This window comes from Prionailurus viverrinus, chromosome B3, assembly GCF_022837055.1.
Source record: "Prionailurus viverrinus isolate Anna chromosome B3, UM_Priviv_1.0, whole genome shotgun sequence".
Classification (NCBI taxonomy): Eukaryota; Metazoa; Chordata; class Mammalia; order Carnivora; family Felidae; genus Prionailurus; species Prionailurus viverrinus.
The window spans coordinates 130,683,456-130,700,963 of record NC_062566.1 but is presented as its reverse complement, the minus strand read 5'-3'; the positions used below and the strand labels follow the sequence as shown (position 1 = coordinate 130,700,963).

At 36.5% G+C, this 17,508-nt stretch overlaps 1 protein-coding gene and 1 pseudogene across 5 annotated transcripts in view; both read left to right on the top strand.

Annotated features, from left to right (window-relative positions):
* Window positions 1-17,508, top strand: part of TC2N (tandem C2 domains, nuclear) — a 45,268-nt gene that overhangs the window by 22,821 nt on the left and 4,939 nt on the right. For 4 of the 5 annotated variants that reach the window (XM_047864118.1, XM_047864119.1, XM_047864120.1 and 1 more), the window contains 7 exons: window positions 1,486-1,577; window positions 2,782-2,857; window positions 3,623-3,723; window positions 4,105-4,221; window positions 8,367-8,558; window positions 14,877-14,991; window positions 17,266-17,465. In XM_047864118.1, the coding sequence (XP_047720074.1) occupies window positions 1,486-1,577; window positions 2,782-2,857; window positions 3,623-3,723; window positions 4,105-4,221; window positions 8,367-8,558; window positions 14,877-14,991; window positions 17,266-17,465 (893 nt within the window). Of the gene's footprint in view, window positions 1-1,485; window positions 1,578-2,781; window positions 2,858-3,622; window positions 3,724-4,104; window positions 4,222-8,366; window positions 8,559-14,876; window positions 14,994-17,265; window positions 17,466-17,508 lie in introns of those variants that run through there. The other variant, XM_047864121.1, reaches the window with a different exon arrangement.
* LOC125168784 (40S ribosomal protein S3a-like) lies at window positions 6,450-7,853 on the top strand (annotated as a pseudogene).

The following is a 17,508-nucleotide window of genomic DNA, read 5'->3' as shown; positions in this document are numbered from 1 at the left end:
GTCTAAGACCCTGGAAGAGATAATTCTCATGATGAAGAACAAAAAATAAGATAGAGAAAAGCAAGGCTTCAGAAGTGATATGAAAAACATTATGGCTTCTCTGTGGTATTCGATCTGATGTAAAAATTGAAAGATTAATGAATTATGTGTATTGAGAGTTCCAAGTTCCATTTTCTTTGTCCTTTTCTGAAAAGTTTCATTTTCAGATTATTTCTGTATTTTATACATCATCTGCCTATTCAGAAATTCTACAACAGGTATTTATTAGCTTTTTCTTTCCTGCTCTGTTCAGTGAAAATGATAAATTTACAAACTCATGATGAGATGACAAATGTAAAGAAAGAAAATAGAAAATGCCCAAATAAGGAGTGCCTGGGTGGCTCAGCCAGTTAAGCATCTGACTTCGGCTCAGGTCATGATCTCATGGTTTGTGAGTTCGAGTCCCACGTCGGTCTTTGTGCTGACAGCTCAGAGCCTGGAGCCTGCTTCAGATTCTGTGTCTCCCTCTCTCTGCCCCTCTCCTGCTCACTCACTCTCTCTCAAAAATAAATAAATGTTAAAAAATAAAAAAAACAAAGTGCCTAAATGATTATAGAATTTTCTCAGTTTAATATTTGAGGACTGTATCAATTTTAGACTGGTATAAATGTACATATATGATTCATAAAATCCTGTTTTTCAAGACTTTAATGTTATATATAGCTACCTCAACAACTGAATTCAGGGTGAGGTACTGGAAACAAAGCAGAAGTATTTATTTAAATACTTAATTTCAGCACTGTGTTAGAATACATGGTATACAGAGTTCCATTCTTTAAGAATCTCCTAATTTAGGAGAGAAGCTAGAAATATAGACTAGGAATATAGGAGCACATGGAATTCAGTATTTTTTTTTAATGTAATAAGTACTCATTAAATAGTTGAATTGCATTTAGCACAGAGGACCTACGTTCTCTTATATCATTCCTATGGGATATAGAATTGAGTAATGAAGCAAAAAGAATGAATATTTCCTGCTTGATAGTTGATGTGGATGTGAAAATGTATTGTTTGATTTAAATTGGTTTCTGTTTGGAACAAAAGTAAAATAATTGTAAAAAGTTTTAAATTTTATTAGAAGAGGTTTTTTGTTTTTTTTCTCATGTTTATTTTGAGAGAGAGAGAGAGCGGGTATGTGCACGCACGTGGGGGAGGGGCAGAGAGAGAGGGAGAGAGAGAATCCCAGCAGGCTCTGTGCTGTCAGTGCAGAGCCCAACTTGGGGCTCCATCTCAGGAACTATGAGATCGTGACCTGAGCCAAAATCAAGAATCAGATGCCTAACCGACTGAGCCACCCAGGTGCCCCGAGAAGACTATTATCTCTTGAATCGATTGCAGTAATATTCATGATAGATAGAACTAAACAGAGATTTAGTTCATGGTGAATAAGTAAAATTCCAATGTTTCTTCTTTAATGTAAAGACGTTTTTCCATGTCCATTTGTAGTTTGTGATTTAAGGACCAGCAAACTTCCCAGTTCCCCTGGGCTAAGCAAGTCTATGTTTGATCTTACAAGTTCATCCCAGCGGTTCATCCAGGTGAATTACTTATATAAATGTATACGATAATTTATTTTCAAGCTAAAAACTCAGAAATGTGTGAATTACATTAGAAACAACATGTATAAATCTTTTGTAGATAAATCTATGGTAATATCTGAAGAGTTAACACTTGGCATTTCCCATGTATATTATTTCAGGAAGCTCTCAGCTGAATGGTAAAAGGCAGTAGTTTTTTTGTTTTTTGTTTTCTTTTTAATGAATCTTACGTCTCTTGGTGTACACTCAGGCAGTCTTGAAGGCAGTTGGAATTTAAAATGGTCTGGTTCAAAGTGCTTATTCATTTAACCTTCCTTGTTGATCGTAACTACCTAGTAAATAAAAAATACTATTTCTATTCAGACATAGGGCCTAATTAACATTAACACAGCATCCTCCTATTTTTTAAATGGAATAACTTTTCGATGTTTAAAAAAGTTTCTTCTAAAAACGTAAGTAAATTGTAATCATTAAAAACTGGAAGATAGAGAGTTAAGCAAAGTGAAAAGACAAATCACCTATATTCCTGTAACTGAGAATAAAAGCGCTATGAAAATACTGTTGCATATACTTGCGGGCTTTTTTTCCATGTAAATGTATATGCATACATTTTATTCAAATGGAAGTGTATTCTAAATAATCCTTAGCATCCTCAGTGGAGTTAATATTTTACAGAATTAATTCTTCATAGCATCAACTTTTTAATGTGTATCAGAATTGGTTGGAGAACTTGTTAAAATACAGATTGCCAGGCCTCACCCCCAGAGCTTTTGAGTAGCCCTGCACTGGGGCCGGAGTTTGTATTGCTAACAAATTCCTGGATGATGTTGATGTTGGTGGTTCAGAGGGACTGTGCTTTCATAACCACTACTTTGCAAGTTTTTAAGTAACAGGGCACTTCCAGATATATTCTTATTTTTACTTGTACTTTCAAGTATGAATGTAAACGGTGATCTCTTCCTCCTTATTATAAAACCAAACCCCAGACAGCAAAGGCTTTCCCCATGTATGATCTAGTAAGCTCTTTAAGACATTGCTGTTAACACACACACAAAGCTTTTCTTCCTCTCTACTATCTGACCAGTGACACTGTTGATGGTTAGCATGCAGTTTGATGCTGGGGGTGTGGGGAAGTTGGGGCATAAGTTTCAGATCGTTGAACTTTGCTGTGTGATATCTGACTAGAGACCAATTTTATCTGTAGAGACATGATTCCCTGTCCAGTGTGCCTAGCAGCTCTTCTTCCAGGAAGAACTCCCAGGGGAGTAACAGAAGCCTGGGTAAGGAGTAAAGTACCTTCTTTTTATATTCTGAGGGGAATGAATTCTACCGAGTCGTAATTTGAACATATATTTGATAAAGTAAAAAAGGACAGCTCTAGATGGTTATATCCATGTTACCGGCATATGAGTACTCAGATTAGATGGCCCACTTCTTGTGTTCGGGCATGAATGCATCTTTAAAAAAGGCATAGCAGTTGCACACCTCTTGTTTGTTTGATATAAAGTATACTAGTGAAGGAACTTCCGGCAGCATATAGGATTAAAGCCATATCATTGTTTTGTGGGAAAGTTTATCTTAGTTTTAACTTAAATCTCTCACGCTATACTTGGGTTAAGTTCTTAAGCCAGGCACTTTTTACAGCAGGCCTTCCCCTGCTATAAAACGTTGATGTGTCATTTTTGTCTTATTAAAGTGGCAACTTAAAAGAGTAATTTTGCCATTTTTCAGTTGTACTCTTAAAATTGGATTGTATCGGGGCACCTGGGTGGCTCAGTCGGTTGAGCGCCCGACTTCAGCTCAGGTCATGATCTCGTGGTCCGTGAGTTTGAGCCTTGTGTCGGGCTCTGTGCTGACAGCTCGGAGCCTGGAGCTTACTTCGGATTCTGTGTCTCCTTCTCTGTCTGCCCTTCCCCTGCTCATGCTCTGCCTCTTTCTGTCTCAATAATAAATAAAAACATTAAAAAAATTGGATTGTATCAAAGCATGATTGGATTAGAAGGATTGCATAACATTTCAAATGTCCCTGTCCTTTTACATTTCAGATACAATTACTCTGTCAGGAGATGAAAGAGATTTTGGGAGATTGAATGTGAAAGTGTTTTATAATTCTTCAGTAGAGCAGATCTGGATCACAGTTTTACAGGTAAGTTAACTTAGTTAATACCAACTCTGCTTACAAAACTGAATATTTTCACTATAAGCATCTACTGTTTCTCTCTCTGGGGAATGGGACAATACTTTCTTTGGAATTTAGGACTCTGTAACATTTTGCATAAAACTGTATTTAATAAAGACTAAAGAAAATAAATCTGTAGGTATGATGGAATTATGGTTTTAACCTCAAGAAGGAGATTGATATGATGTCTAGAACATTAAATGTCAAATTATTTCAATGTAGATGAAATGCGAGCTCAGTAGATTAGTTTACTTTTATAGTTTGTATTTAAGTCATTAACTCAAGAAATACATCAAATATTTGTATTGTCAGAGTCCTTTATAAAATCTGTACTTTTAATTTTTTTAGTGCAAAGATTTAAGTTGGCCTTCTAGTTGTGGAGACACTCCTACTATTTCTATAAAAGGAATACTAACATTGCCCAAACCAGTGCATTTCAAATCTTCAGCAAAGGAAGGCTCTAATGTAAGTGGCTGTTTTTGTTTGAATTTCTTTTTATGGGTTTTTTTTCCGTATTTGTCACTATAAACCACTTAAAGAATTGGAATAAGAAAGTGTTTTTTGGGGGGAAATTGCAAATTATATACCTCTTGCTTTTTAAAGACAATTTTGAGCCTTAAAAATATTTGATACTTCAGTGCCCAATATTAAGATGTATTTAAAAAGAAAAAATTTTTTTTAAGTTTATTTAATTTGAGAGAGAGTGAGAGAGTGAGCTGGAGAGGGGCAGAGAGAGAGAGAGAGAGAGAGAGAGAGAGAGAGAATCCCACGCTGCTCCACACTGCCAGTGCAGAGCAGAGCCAGATGTGGAACTTGAATTCCCAAACCGCATGATCATGACCTGAGCTGAAATCTAGAGTTGGACGCTTAACTGACTGAGCCACCCAGGCACCCCTAAAATTTAAGAAAATCTTAATCACTAAAGTATGTACAAGATAAACAATATCTAAGAAGACTGTTTTTCTTGTATGAAAGGAAAATGAATGTCTGTATTTTTATCGTCCCTCCTCCTACCCCGCTTTGGCTTTGTGAAATAATTGCTTGATTGCAATAAATTTCTTTTAAATACTTCCAGCTATTCTAACTGGAAGACTTATCCTGACTTTGGTTTTATAGATTTCAGATTTCACATTAGTTTAAAGACATCTTCATTTTTGTCTCCTGATACATGTTGAGAGGTTAGTGTTTTTCCATGCAAATGAAAGGTGTTTTCTGTAAGTACATACAATTTAAAAATAAGGTTTCTCAAATGACTAATACCATGAAAAAATTTACTCTCACTAGTAATTATAGAAATATGAATTTAAATTGCATATTGCTTTCTCTCTTTTTTTCTTTGCTTATTAAAATGAAGAAAAAAATTCATAAATACTCTAGAATATAGAACTTTCTGGAAATTATTTTGACAAAACACATCGAAACCTTGAAATATTTATGTGCTTTTACATAGTAATTCTACTTGGAATGTGTTCCATGGAAGGAGTTTAAAAGGCAAATAAAAAATGTGTAAAGTATTCTTGGCAGTTTTGTTCATAGGGGAAAAGTTGGAAACTATCTACATGTCTTAATAGGGGATTGGTTGAGAAAATTCATGATATATATACCATGTGTATTAGTTTCCTCTGGTTGCTGTAACAAAGTACCACAAACTGGATGGCTTAGAGCAACAGAATTTTCTTTCCCACAGTTTTAGAGTAAGTCTGAAATCAAGATGTCATTAGTGTTGGTTCTTTCCTTTAGCAGTGAGGGAAAATCCGTGCCATGCCACTCTCCAAGCCCCCGGTAATGGTTAGCAGTCTGAGTCATTCCTTGACTTTGTTTCATGCTTCCATCTTCCCATGGCATTTTCCTTCTGTCACTGTGTCTTCATGTGGCCGCCTTCTTACGAGGACTCTAGTCCTAGTAGATTGGCAGTCCACCTACTCCTGGATGACCTCACCTTAACGTCACTAGCTACATCTTCAAAGACCCTATTTCCAAATAAGGTCACATTCTGAGTTACTGGGGGTTAGAACTTCAGCATATCTTTTGGAGGCCAAATTTAAACCATAACACTGTGTGATAGAATACTGGGCAGCTGTAGAAAATTTTTAGGTAGAATTTTTAAGGACATGGAAAAATGCTCTTAAGTAAAAAGACAGTAATCAAAGTTGGTTTATACGTATTAGTATCTCACGTTGAAAATATGCCTTTTAGAAAGTCTAGATGGAAATAAATTTTAATTGGTTATGATGCTGACACTCAAAATGAATCCTTCCTGAATTAAACAGTTTCACTTTCTGATTTTCAAATGAAACTGCGAGTTAACTTAGGAAAAGTTAGGAAAAATTGTTTTTATATTAAAGTTGGCATGGGATCTTACTTTTAAGATTTATTACTATTTATCAACTTGTTTACCTCTATTATAGCAAAATGTGAAGTCAGCCAACACACTTATTACTTCATGTGTAATCTCATTGCATCTCAATTTAAAAATTAAACATTTTATGTATACTATATTGTTGGTGTGGTCCTGTGGTTGAGACTCTGAGAGAAAAAGATAGCTCTGGTGGTTGGGAGGCTCTCAGAAACAATTTTGACTATACAGACATAAGCAATTACAATAAAAGTGAAAATTTGGGCACCGTATCTAAGATACTGATTTTAGTTACCCATATCAGATATCTTGTCTTTTCAAAAGGAAAAACAAACAAACAAAAACTCCTTTTCAAACGAAAGCAGTAAAGATGGGAAGAAGGAAGTGTATAGCGAAAATCAGTCTAGTGTCAAGAAGATGTTAGAATAACAAAATATTAAAAGTAACAAAAAGAACATTTGGGAAAATATTCTGAGCATGAAAAACACTGACTTGCTGCCTGGACTGGATGCTAATGAGAGAAGATAGGACTTTTTAAGGAGATTGATTTTCAGATTGGAGAGAGTGGAGCAAACATCACTAAAAGAGAAATCAAATCCCAAGGTAGGTGGGAAGAACATTAGAAAAAGAATAGAAATAATTTAGGTCTCTTAATGTGAATGGATAGATTTGGGGTACTTCCTGAGAGAGCACATGTGAGATTCTTGAACCGCTTACTGTTGAAAAATTGCGGTGGATAGCAGGAATGAGGCCCCAGAACCAAAGATGGAAAACAAACCCAGTTTTCAAAAAGGAGAAAAGCTATATTCTGCTAAAGTTGGTGTTGATATTGACCTGAATCCCTTAGTAATTAAAAGGATAATTTGTGACTTCCGCCCTTTTGGCTCCCTGAGCAGCGCCATCGCGGTAGGCAAGAACAAGTGTCTTATGGAAGGTGGCAAAAAGGGAGCCAAGAAGAAAGTAGTTGATCCATTTTCAAAGAAAGATTGGTATGATGTAAAAGCACCAGCAATGTTTAATATAAGAAATATTGGAAAAACACTAGTCATGAGAACTCAAGGAAGCAAAATCACATCTGATGGCCTTAAGGGTCCTGTGTTTGAAGTGAGCCTTGCTGATCTGCAGAATGATGAAGTTCCATTTAGGAAATTCAAGCTAATTACTGAAGATGTTCAGGGAAAAAACTGCCTGACTAATTTCCATGGCATGGATCTTACCTGGGACAAAATGTGCTCCATGGTCAAAAAATGGCAGACCGATGATTGAAGCTCACGTTGATGTCAAGACTACCAATGGGTATTTGCTTCGTCTCTTTTGTGTCGGTTTTACTAAAAAACGCAACAATCAGATTCGGAAGACCTCTTATGCTCAGTACCAACAGGCCCGCCAAATTCGGAAAAAGATGATGGAAATCATGACCCGGGAGTTGCAGACAAGTGACTTGAAACAAGTGGTCAATAAATTGATTCCAGACAGCATCAGAAAAGACATTGAGAAGGCTTGTCAGTCTATTTATCCACTCCCTGATGTCTTTGTTAGAAAAGTAAAAATGCTGAAGAAGCCCAAGCTTGAATTGGGAAAGCTCATGGAGCTTCATGGTGAAGGTTCTGGAAAAGCTACTGGGGATGCTAAAGTTGTGCTAAAGTTGAACGAGCTGATGGATATGAACCACCAGTCCAAGAATCTGTTTAAAATTCAGACATTTAATGGTGACAAATAAAAAATCTTATTTGGGATGTTTTAGATAGATAGATAGATAGATAGATAGATAGATAGATAGATAATTTGTGACATTAAGAAAGGCAGTATCCTGGGGCGCCTGGGTGGCGCAGTCGGTTAAGCGTCCGACTTCAGCCAGGTCACGATCTCGCGGTCCGTGAGTTCGAGCCCCGCGTCAGGCTCTGGGCTGATGGCTCGGAGCCTGGAGCCTGTTTCCGATTCTGTGTCTCCCTCTCTCTCTGCCCCTCCCCCGTTCATGCTCTGTCTCTCTCTGTCCCAAAAATAAATAAACGTTGAAAAAAAAAAAATTAAAAAAAAAAAAAGAAAGGCAGTATCCAGGATAAATTCTAGAAAAACAACTCATGGTCATTGTCATCTTAATTTACACTGAAAGATATTTTTTTGTTGTAAAAAATTAGATCTTCCTTTCCTAGATTACAAAATGTTATTTTCATTTCTTTGGTATTGCCATATCATCTCTTTTTCAGTCCTTTTATTTATATATTTAATATTATTTTCCTGCATTTTTTTTTAGAGTATTGAATTTATGGAAACTTTTGTATTTGCTATTAAACTCCAAAGTCTACAAACCGTAAGGCTTGTATTTAAGATTCAAACCCAGACACCCAGGAAGAAAACCATTGGAGAATGCTCACTGTCACTCAGAGCTCTTAGCACACAGGAGATGGATTACTCTTTGGATATAACGCCACCTTCAAAAATTTCTGTAAGTGGTAGTAGTATCACTATAAAAGTGTTTTATACTTTAAGAATTATTTTGTGGATGACCTTCTGTTGGAGTATAACTTGAACACTCTAGAATATATTAGAGGATCGGGAAGGCTCTTAAGAAGCAAAATATAATAGTAATAATAATGATGTCATTGTTTAATAAGGCTTTTTACATAAGTGATAAAAGGTTAACAGAGACCCTTTGCTTTCTCCATTGAAAAATAACCTTAGGGTTACCTTCTCCTAGGACATTTTTATTAATGTTTCATATTTTATACTTCAGGAAAATAATCCTGAAGTTAGGAGTCATTTTATTAAGTTTTTAAAAATTTCTTTTATAGCTGATAATTTAGGAAGAGCAAGAAAGAAAGCTGGGAATCATAAATTCCAAATTCAAACAAGATTGCCTTAAAAAAAAAAATTCTGTTGGGGCATCTGGGTGGCTCAGTTGGTTAAGCATCTGACTCTTGATCTCAACTCAGGTCTTGATCTCAGGTCATGAGTTTGAGCCCAGCACTGGACTCCAGGCTGGGTGTGAAGCCTACTTAAAAAAAAAAAAGAGTGCCTTAAAAGAGATTAGGAAAGTGATTTTAATCATGAGCAAGCTCAATATCTATCCATAAATTGGGTAGAATGGAGGTTCTTAACAGCTAGTTTGTCTGTTTTTGTAAAGAACTTGATTATCTGTAGTGCTGATTGATTTTTGAGACCTGATAATTTGTTTCTCTCAACTAGCCAGCTGAACACTATCTTAAAATTGTTTAGAAATCCCTAATAATTTACTTATATAGTTTCTGTGTCAGGATAACAGTTATAGAAATTTTTTAATCTTTAAATCTTTATAAGCTTTTATAAGGCCAAGCCTGTATGTAATTTTAAATTTATATAGGATTTATATTTTACCTGCCTTCAAAAATATTTAATGTGACTTAAAGTGGTTCTTATCCTGGCTACACATTAAATCAGAATTTGGTGGGGGGTGGAGAGGGTGGGGGGAGATGGGAGGTGGGAGGCCAGAATCATCTATAGTTTTTTTTTTCTATAATTTATTTATTTTTTATAATTTACATCCAAGTTAGCATAGAGTGCAACAGTGTGTTCATGAGTAGATTCCTTAATCCCTCTTACCCATTTAGCCCATCCCCCCTCCCATAACCCCTCTAGCAACCCTCTGTTTGTTCTCTGTATTTAAGAGTCTCTTATGTTTTGTCCCCCTCCCTGTGTTTGTTATTTTTGCTTCCCTATGTTCATCTGTTTTATATCTTAAAGTCCTCATATGAGTGAAGTCATATGATATTTGTCTTTCTCTGAATAATTTCGCTTAGCATAATACCCTCTAGTTCCATCCACATAGTTGCAAAGGGAAAGACTTCATTCTTCTTGATTGCCGAGTAATACTCCATTGCATTTGTATCCCACATCTTCCTTATCCATTCATCCATCGATGGACATTTAGACTCTTTTCATACTTTGGCTATTGTTGATGGTGCTGCTATAAACATTGGGGTGCGTGTGTCCCTTCAAAACACATACCTGTATCTCTTGGATAAATACCTAGTAGTGCAATTGCTGGGTCATAGGGTAGTTCTATTTTTAATTTTTTGAGGAACGTCCATACTGTTTTCTAGAGTGGCTGCACCAATTTGCATTCCCACCAGCAGTGCAAAAGAGATCCTCTTTCTCCGCATCCTCGCCAACATCTGTTGTTGCCTGAGTTGTTAATGTTAGCCATTCTGACAGGTGTGAGGTAGTATCTCGTTGTGGTTTTGATTTGTATTTCCCTGATGATGAGTGATGTTGAGCGTTTTTTCATGTGTCGGTTGGCCATCTGGATGTCTTCTATGGAGAAGTGTCTATTCATGTCTTTTGCCCATTTCTTCACTGGATTATTTTTTTGGGGGGGGGGCGGTGTTGAGTTTGGTGAGTTCTGTATAAATTTTGGATACTAACTCTTTATCTGATAACGTCATTTGCAAGTATCTTCTCCCATTCTGTCAGTTGTGTTTTAATTTTGCTTATTGTTTCCTTCACTGTGCAGAAGCTTTTTATTTTGATGAAGAAGCATCCGTAGTTTTTAGAAGCTTCCCAGGTGATTCTACTCTGCACTCTGGCTTGAGAACCAGTGAATTAGAAGGGAATTAGAGATTAAAAAATAAAAAAGGATTTCTATAACTGATCAAGAAGTGAAATTTTTAGATAGTTCTTTCTTATCTATTATTTTCTGTCTCCATCTCCAGTGTGTTCTCTGTACGTTATTTATTACAACTTAGAATTCAGTTACTTGGTTTAAACAAAACAAGGCTCAAGCTTCCATCCGTTTTCTTTATGTTTTACTGTGTTCTTAGCAAGGGCCTAATTATATTCTTGGCATTGACCGTTGGTACGTAGGTAGGAATGAAAGAATAAATGATTAAATGGAAACATGCTATATTAGATTATTTTTATATTCTGTTTAAATGTAGGAAATTTGCTTTGTAACTGTGACGAGGAGTTTGTCACTTGCATCTTTGAAACTAGGTTTGGTAGACCTTAAGCTGCAACCATAGTTTACAGAAGGCACAAAATATATTATTCAAATGGATAATTCATTTACTAAAACTTTAAAGACGAGTAGAGTATATCAGAAGATAACTCAGCAAAGGTATTTTCTGGAGAATTGAGTTGTTATAATCTTATCTGCCTTGGAGAATCTGAATGAATGATTTTGGCTAAGTTTCTACCAAATTACTTCATGTTTTAGAGGTCTTGCAACAATTGTGTATCTGTTGTGTGTTAGGTCCTAGGGGTACAAAAAGATTGATGGCCTGAAAGAAGAACTTAGGGGCTATATTGGACCAGTGGGTTTATATTAGTGTGAATGTTTCAGATTATTGGCCAATGCAAAAATAGTATGCTTTGTTTCCTGTGTTGAGGAGGAAAATTGATATTCTAGTTGACAGAGCCGGACTTTCACACCCATCCTCCACGGTGACAATTATGCCACCACACACAGCAGAACTTTCATGTAGAGCTAACGTCTTAGTAGAGAGTTCTTGACCCTGACAAATAGTAACGTAAGTATTTATTTGAGAACCCAAGTCTCTGTGTTGAATAATGCGGAAAAGATGAGATTTTTATTTACAGAGCCTTACATACAACTGATGTGGTGTTAGGTGATTTAATGCTCACACTCAAATCTATGAGCTTTCTGCTCTTGGTATCCCTACTGAGGGCACCGACACACGAAAGCACTTGCATGATTTCCTCCAGCCAGTAGTTGGCGAGCCAGGATTCGAACAGAAGCATTGATTCCAGGACCAGCTCTACCATATGTCATTTCCCCCCAAGAAGATATTCTCAGAGATCACCAGATCATGGTTTTCTCTAACTGTGCTTTTCACTTTCAACAACAATTCAAGGAAGGCTTGGCAAGTTTTCTTTTCTTTAATAAAGGATCCATGTTGCAGGATTAGAGATCATGTATCTTCCATAGTTTTGTGCCCATTAAAAATGCACTTTATACGTGCTAATTGATTGGAATTTTATTTTATTTTATTATTTTTTAAAAGTTTATTTATTTTGGGAGAGAGAGAGCATGCACAGTGTGCACGAGCTGGGGAGAGGCACAGAGAGAGAGCGACAGAGAGAATCCTAAGCAAGTCCTGTGCTGTCAGCTCAGAGCCTGACGCCATCCTCAGTCCCACAAACTGAGATCACGACCTGAGCCGAAGTCAAGAGTTGGACACTTAACTGACTGAGCCACCCAGGTGCCCTGATTGGAATTTTAATTTTTTGGTTATAGGGACATTGAAAACCACTTTGAATAGTTTTTCACGATCTGAATTAATATCCTGGAACATAATAAATAAGTTGAATTCAGAAATGACACTGCAAATTAGAAATAGCAAACCTTTGCCAAGCGCTGCTTTGTTTTGTGAGAGTGAGCTCTACAAGTGTGTAACACTAAGGGAAGTTTTGCCACCTTCAGGTGTTTTCATAAGTGTTGTTACATTGTGGACACACAACCATAATAACAAAAAAATTTTACCCATAGTTTCCTTGGTGTTTTGTAAATAATAAATAACTGTCGTTGTTTTTTTTAATGTTTATTTATTTATTTTGAGAGAGCACCAGCAGGGGAGGGGCAGCGAGAGAGGGAGAGGGAGAGTCCCAAGCAGGCTCTGCACTGTCAGCACAGAGTCTGACATGGGGCTCCATCTCACAGTTGGAAGATCACAACCTGGGCCAAACTCCGGAGTCATGCTCTCAACCGACCGAGCCACCGAGCACCCCAAGTAACTGTATTTAATCTATTTTTTTAAATGCCAAGAACAGCAGCATTTTTTTAAATAAGAGAGGGCTCCGTTTTATATATGGCTACCAAAAAAGATTTATTAATCCATTCTTAAACTCTGATTATAAAAGCAAAAATAGTACTTTCACTTTTTTATTAGAATTCAGCATTTGTTGCCAAAATAGACAAGTTTGATCATCATTTTAGACTTTTCAAGGGGGAGTCTAACCTTGACAGTGGAGTTTATACTTTAAAGTGGTTCACTTTTCACTGCCTCACTCTCGATTTATGTCATGACCAATTTAATTTTAAAATTTTTATTTATTTATTTATTAAATATAATTTATTGTCAAATTGGTTCCATACCTCACCCAGTGCTCATCCCAACAGGTACCCTCCTCAATGCCCATCACCCACTTTCCCCTCTCCCCCACCCCCAGAAACCCTCTTAAATCCAGGTATAATTGGCATACAGTGTTACATTAGCTTCAGGTATACACCATAATGATTCAGTGATTCTGTACATTACTCTGTGTTTACCACAGTAAGTGTAGATACCATCTGTCACATGCAATGCTATTATAGTATTCCTGACTCTATTCCCTATGCTATACTTTTCATCTCCATGACTTCTTTATTTTATAACTGGAAGTTTGTACCTCTTAATCCCCTTTATCTACTTCACCCATCCCCTCACTCACCTCCCTCCTGGCAACCACCAGTTGGTTCTCTGTATGTGAGAGTCTGTTTGTTTGTTTTGTTTTTTAGGTTCCACATATGAGTATCATCATACAATATTTGTCTGTATCTTATTTCACTAAGCATGATACCCTCTGGGTCCATCCACGTTGTAGCACATGGCAAGATCTCATTCTTTTTTATGGCTGAGTAATATTCCACTGTGTGTGTGTGTGTGTGTGTGTGTGTGTAGACACACGTACAGATCTTTTTAATCCTGGCATGAGCAATTTTAAAATGCCGAATCCTGTTTTGAAGGAAACGCCCATGATTCAGTCGATGGCAGATACATGGAAAGGTTCTTTTTCAGTGAGTTATGTGCTGATGGTTGGGGAATACTCGGTAATTATCAAATACAAATCTCTTCATCAAGTGTCATTCAGCCATTCTGTAGCTTTGTTGGAATCCATACTCACAAAGATTTTTGTGCCTGTCTGTGCTGGGCCCCAGGGAGGTCTGTTAACCTGATGTTCTTTCTTCTCAACATGTGAACAGTAGTATTTTTCTGTTTGGATGACTTTATGTTTCTCTCCTTGATTTTTTACTCCAAGAACCTTGAAATCCACATAAGTAGGCTGGCTTGTGTTCCATCTCACGGATTACTAACTTTCTTCTTTAGTCAGTGCTACAGAAGAGCACATTTTAACTTTTTCCCCTCTGAATCTCCTTCATTTCATTGTTTGCCTCAGGTTTTCTTTGACCTTTTCCTTATTATTTACTGCCTCCGTCGCTTTCATTAGCTTCCTTTTTGCCAACTTTCTTGGCTGGCTCTCATTCAGCATAGTAATTCAGCTCTTAACCTACACATTTATTCCTTGTAGTAATCCTTTGTTTTCAAATCTTCTAATCTGGGTAGCATCTACTGCTGTGTCTATAGTCAGAAAAAATATTGGTGGTTCTCATATATGAAGCTTTTCATTATAGTTTATGTATTCTTAAAAACAATTCAAATGACTAAGTGTTTTGAAAGTGGCCTTTTTTGGTGTTTATTTCATGGACATTTTCTTTACAAAAACTGCTGAAGAATTTCATCTGTTTTCAATTTGAAATATCTTTTGACCTCCCTGGTTTTGAAGGATCAAGTATGTAGGTTTAACTTGGCTTTTCAGAATCCATGAAAGTGAGTACCTCATATTTACAGAATCCATGCATTTATCCTAACCATATTTTCTACCATAATTTTGTGTGTCAATAAAAAGCATCGCTTTCAAAACTTAAAATTGTACCTCTTTGCTTTTGAATTTTTGAAATATCTCCAAAACTTTATTCTTAATTATCAAATGGCACTTTTTTGATACCTAGGTTTGCCATGCAGAACTTGAATTGGGGACTTGTTTTCAAGCAGTAAATAGCAGAATTCAGTTACAGATTCTCGAGGCACAATACCTTCCAAGCTGTTCATCACCTCTCACTTTGAGTAAGTATATCTGTGGTTCAAAGTGAAATCTTCAGAAAATATTAGTCAGCGCTAGTTTTTCCTATATTTCTTAACAATGAAAATTAAAATCATACTTTTGTTATTTAACTTAAATACTTACCTTTTAACTTAAAATTACTTTATTGGATTTCAGATTTTAGCCATGTGTCTACTCTACTCCATAGTCTCTTAGATTTTTATCCATTTGATGCTATTCCTTATTTGGGTCATTAGTTTATATAGGTTGAGTGTCCAGAGGACTGTCAGATATATTTCACCAGCCTAGATAATTTATCTTTTATCTAGGTCTATGCCCATTGTTGAGTATTCTGCTAACTAGAAACTTAATTCAAAAAACCCCCAGAAAATATCACACATAAACCTTGAAACACTTTTCCTTCCCTGTGCCTTTGGGCACCAGAAGGGGCTCTGATGTTTTGGTTGCGTAGGCCTGGTTTATATGGCTGTTCCTAGAGCTGGAGGTGTGAAGTCAGTCCTCCCTCAGGGCTAAGAGTGGGGTAAGAGTGCTCCTTTATTCGGCTACAAGAAGAGAAGATCCCTGCAGGTGGGCAAAAAGCAGTGGATGTCTGAAAATAAATGCAAGCGACCATTCAGCTCAGGAAGTTAGGAAAAAAACAGCAAACACAAAGGAAAGTAGAGGTAAGGAATTAAAGGTAAAGCCAAAGTTGGTGGATACGGAGACAACAGCAAAAGACATAATCAATAAAGCCAAAAACTTTTTCTTCGAAAAGATCAGTAAAATAGACAAACCTACAGTAAATTGGATCGAGCAAAAAATAAAGAAAACAGGCACAAGGAAGAAGATAACATTTCAAATTTGAAGGTGGTTCAATAATAAATAAGACAACCCCATTTATAACTATATCAATTCATTTGAAGATCTCTGTAAAATAATTGATTTTTGGAGAAGAAAATTGTTGAAATTCACTGCAAAAGAGGGAGAGCATCTGAATAAAATGATAACCATGTGTAGGTAGTTAAAGAATTTCCTCTAGTAAAAGCACCAGGCCAAGATGATTTTACTGGTGGATTCCACCAAACTTTCAGGGAACATTTAATTCCTATTTTATATAAGCTGTTCCAAAGCATGAGAAACGATGGAAAAAGTAACTTTATGAGGTTAGCATATTCTCGATATCAAAACAGAAAGGATAGTGCACACAAAAAATAGCTATAGACTGTTACCACTTATGTAGATTGATGGAAAAATCATAAAATAAAAATAAGCAAATAAAATCTAACGTGGTATTAAAAGAATAAATTACCAGGGCTACATAGGGTTAATATTCTAGGAAATAAGGACATCAGTAGAAATCCACAGATGGAATTTATTTATGACATTAATAGGGTCTTTCTTTGATCAAAACTGCTATCAGGATTATCATAATCTCCACGTTGGAAATCTGATGGTCCATCTAGGTCCTCACTTGGCAGCTCCCTTTTTTCTGGAAGTTCCCTCCTCACTCTCTTGCTGCCCTGGCCACCTCAGCTGTATCCCATGACTACTCAAACTAGTCAGACTGCCCTCTCTGCCTGAGCTGTAGGGACCACGTGTCAGTGAGACGGGGGAGACGGGGGAGACGGGGGAGTATGCTTAGGGGAAAAGTTATATAAACCTGAATTTTACCCAGTGCAGTTCCCATCTGTAAAAGCTGACTCTCCTCCAATTTCTTCCTGCTTTTGGTCAATCTTTAATGGCTTGTGCACTTGTTTTTTATATTTTTTTCCCCAGAATTTATAATTTTAATCTCTGGGAAGGTTAGTTTCTACAACTATTCTGCCATTACTGGAAGCTCTCTATCTCCATTTATTTAAAGAGTAAATTTTCTCTAGTGGGTGTGTGTTTAACCTCAGGAGTCTCGAGCAAAGAATTTTATCTGTGTAAAACCGTGAGCTAAATTCCTCCAGCTGTCCAAAGAGTTGGCCCCTCTCTTTTGTATAATACTTTTCAGTGTGTGCTGCCCTATTGCTGACTGTCATGTATGCCTCCAGTTTCCAGTCTTTAATGGCATTCAGGTTAGAGAAAGATTAGATTCATTGGAGGTTGCTGTAGTTTTTTGTAAAGCGTGATGAGAACTATAAAGTTTACTAGAGATGTTTTCCGTTATGCCAAGAGCTCGTCAGATTTTTTTTTTTTCGTCAGATCTTGAGAAGCGGCTTATCTGTATTTTCACACCAAATATAACATATAGATATGTATCTTTTATGACATTTAAAATAAAATTTTACATATCAAAATTTCTTATTGTTTAGGTTTTTTTGTGAAGGTGGCAATGTTTAGTTCAGGAGAGTTGATTTATAAGAAGAAGACACGCTTACTGAAGGCCTCCAGTGGCAGAGTAAAGTGGGGAGAAACTATGATTTTTCCACTCAGACAGAATGAAAAAGAAATTATTTTTCTCATTAAGCTTTACAGTCGGAGCTCTGTAAGAAGACGACACTTTGTGGGGCAGGTTAGTAGGGATTTTTTATCTTGAATTCTTTGCTTGCACTTTT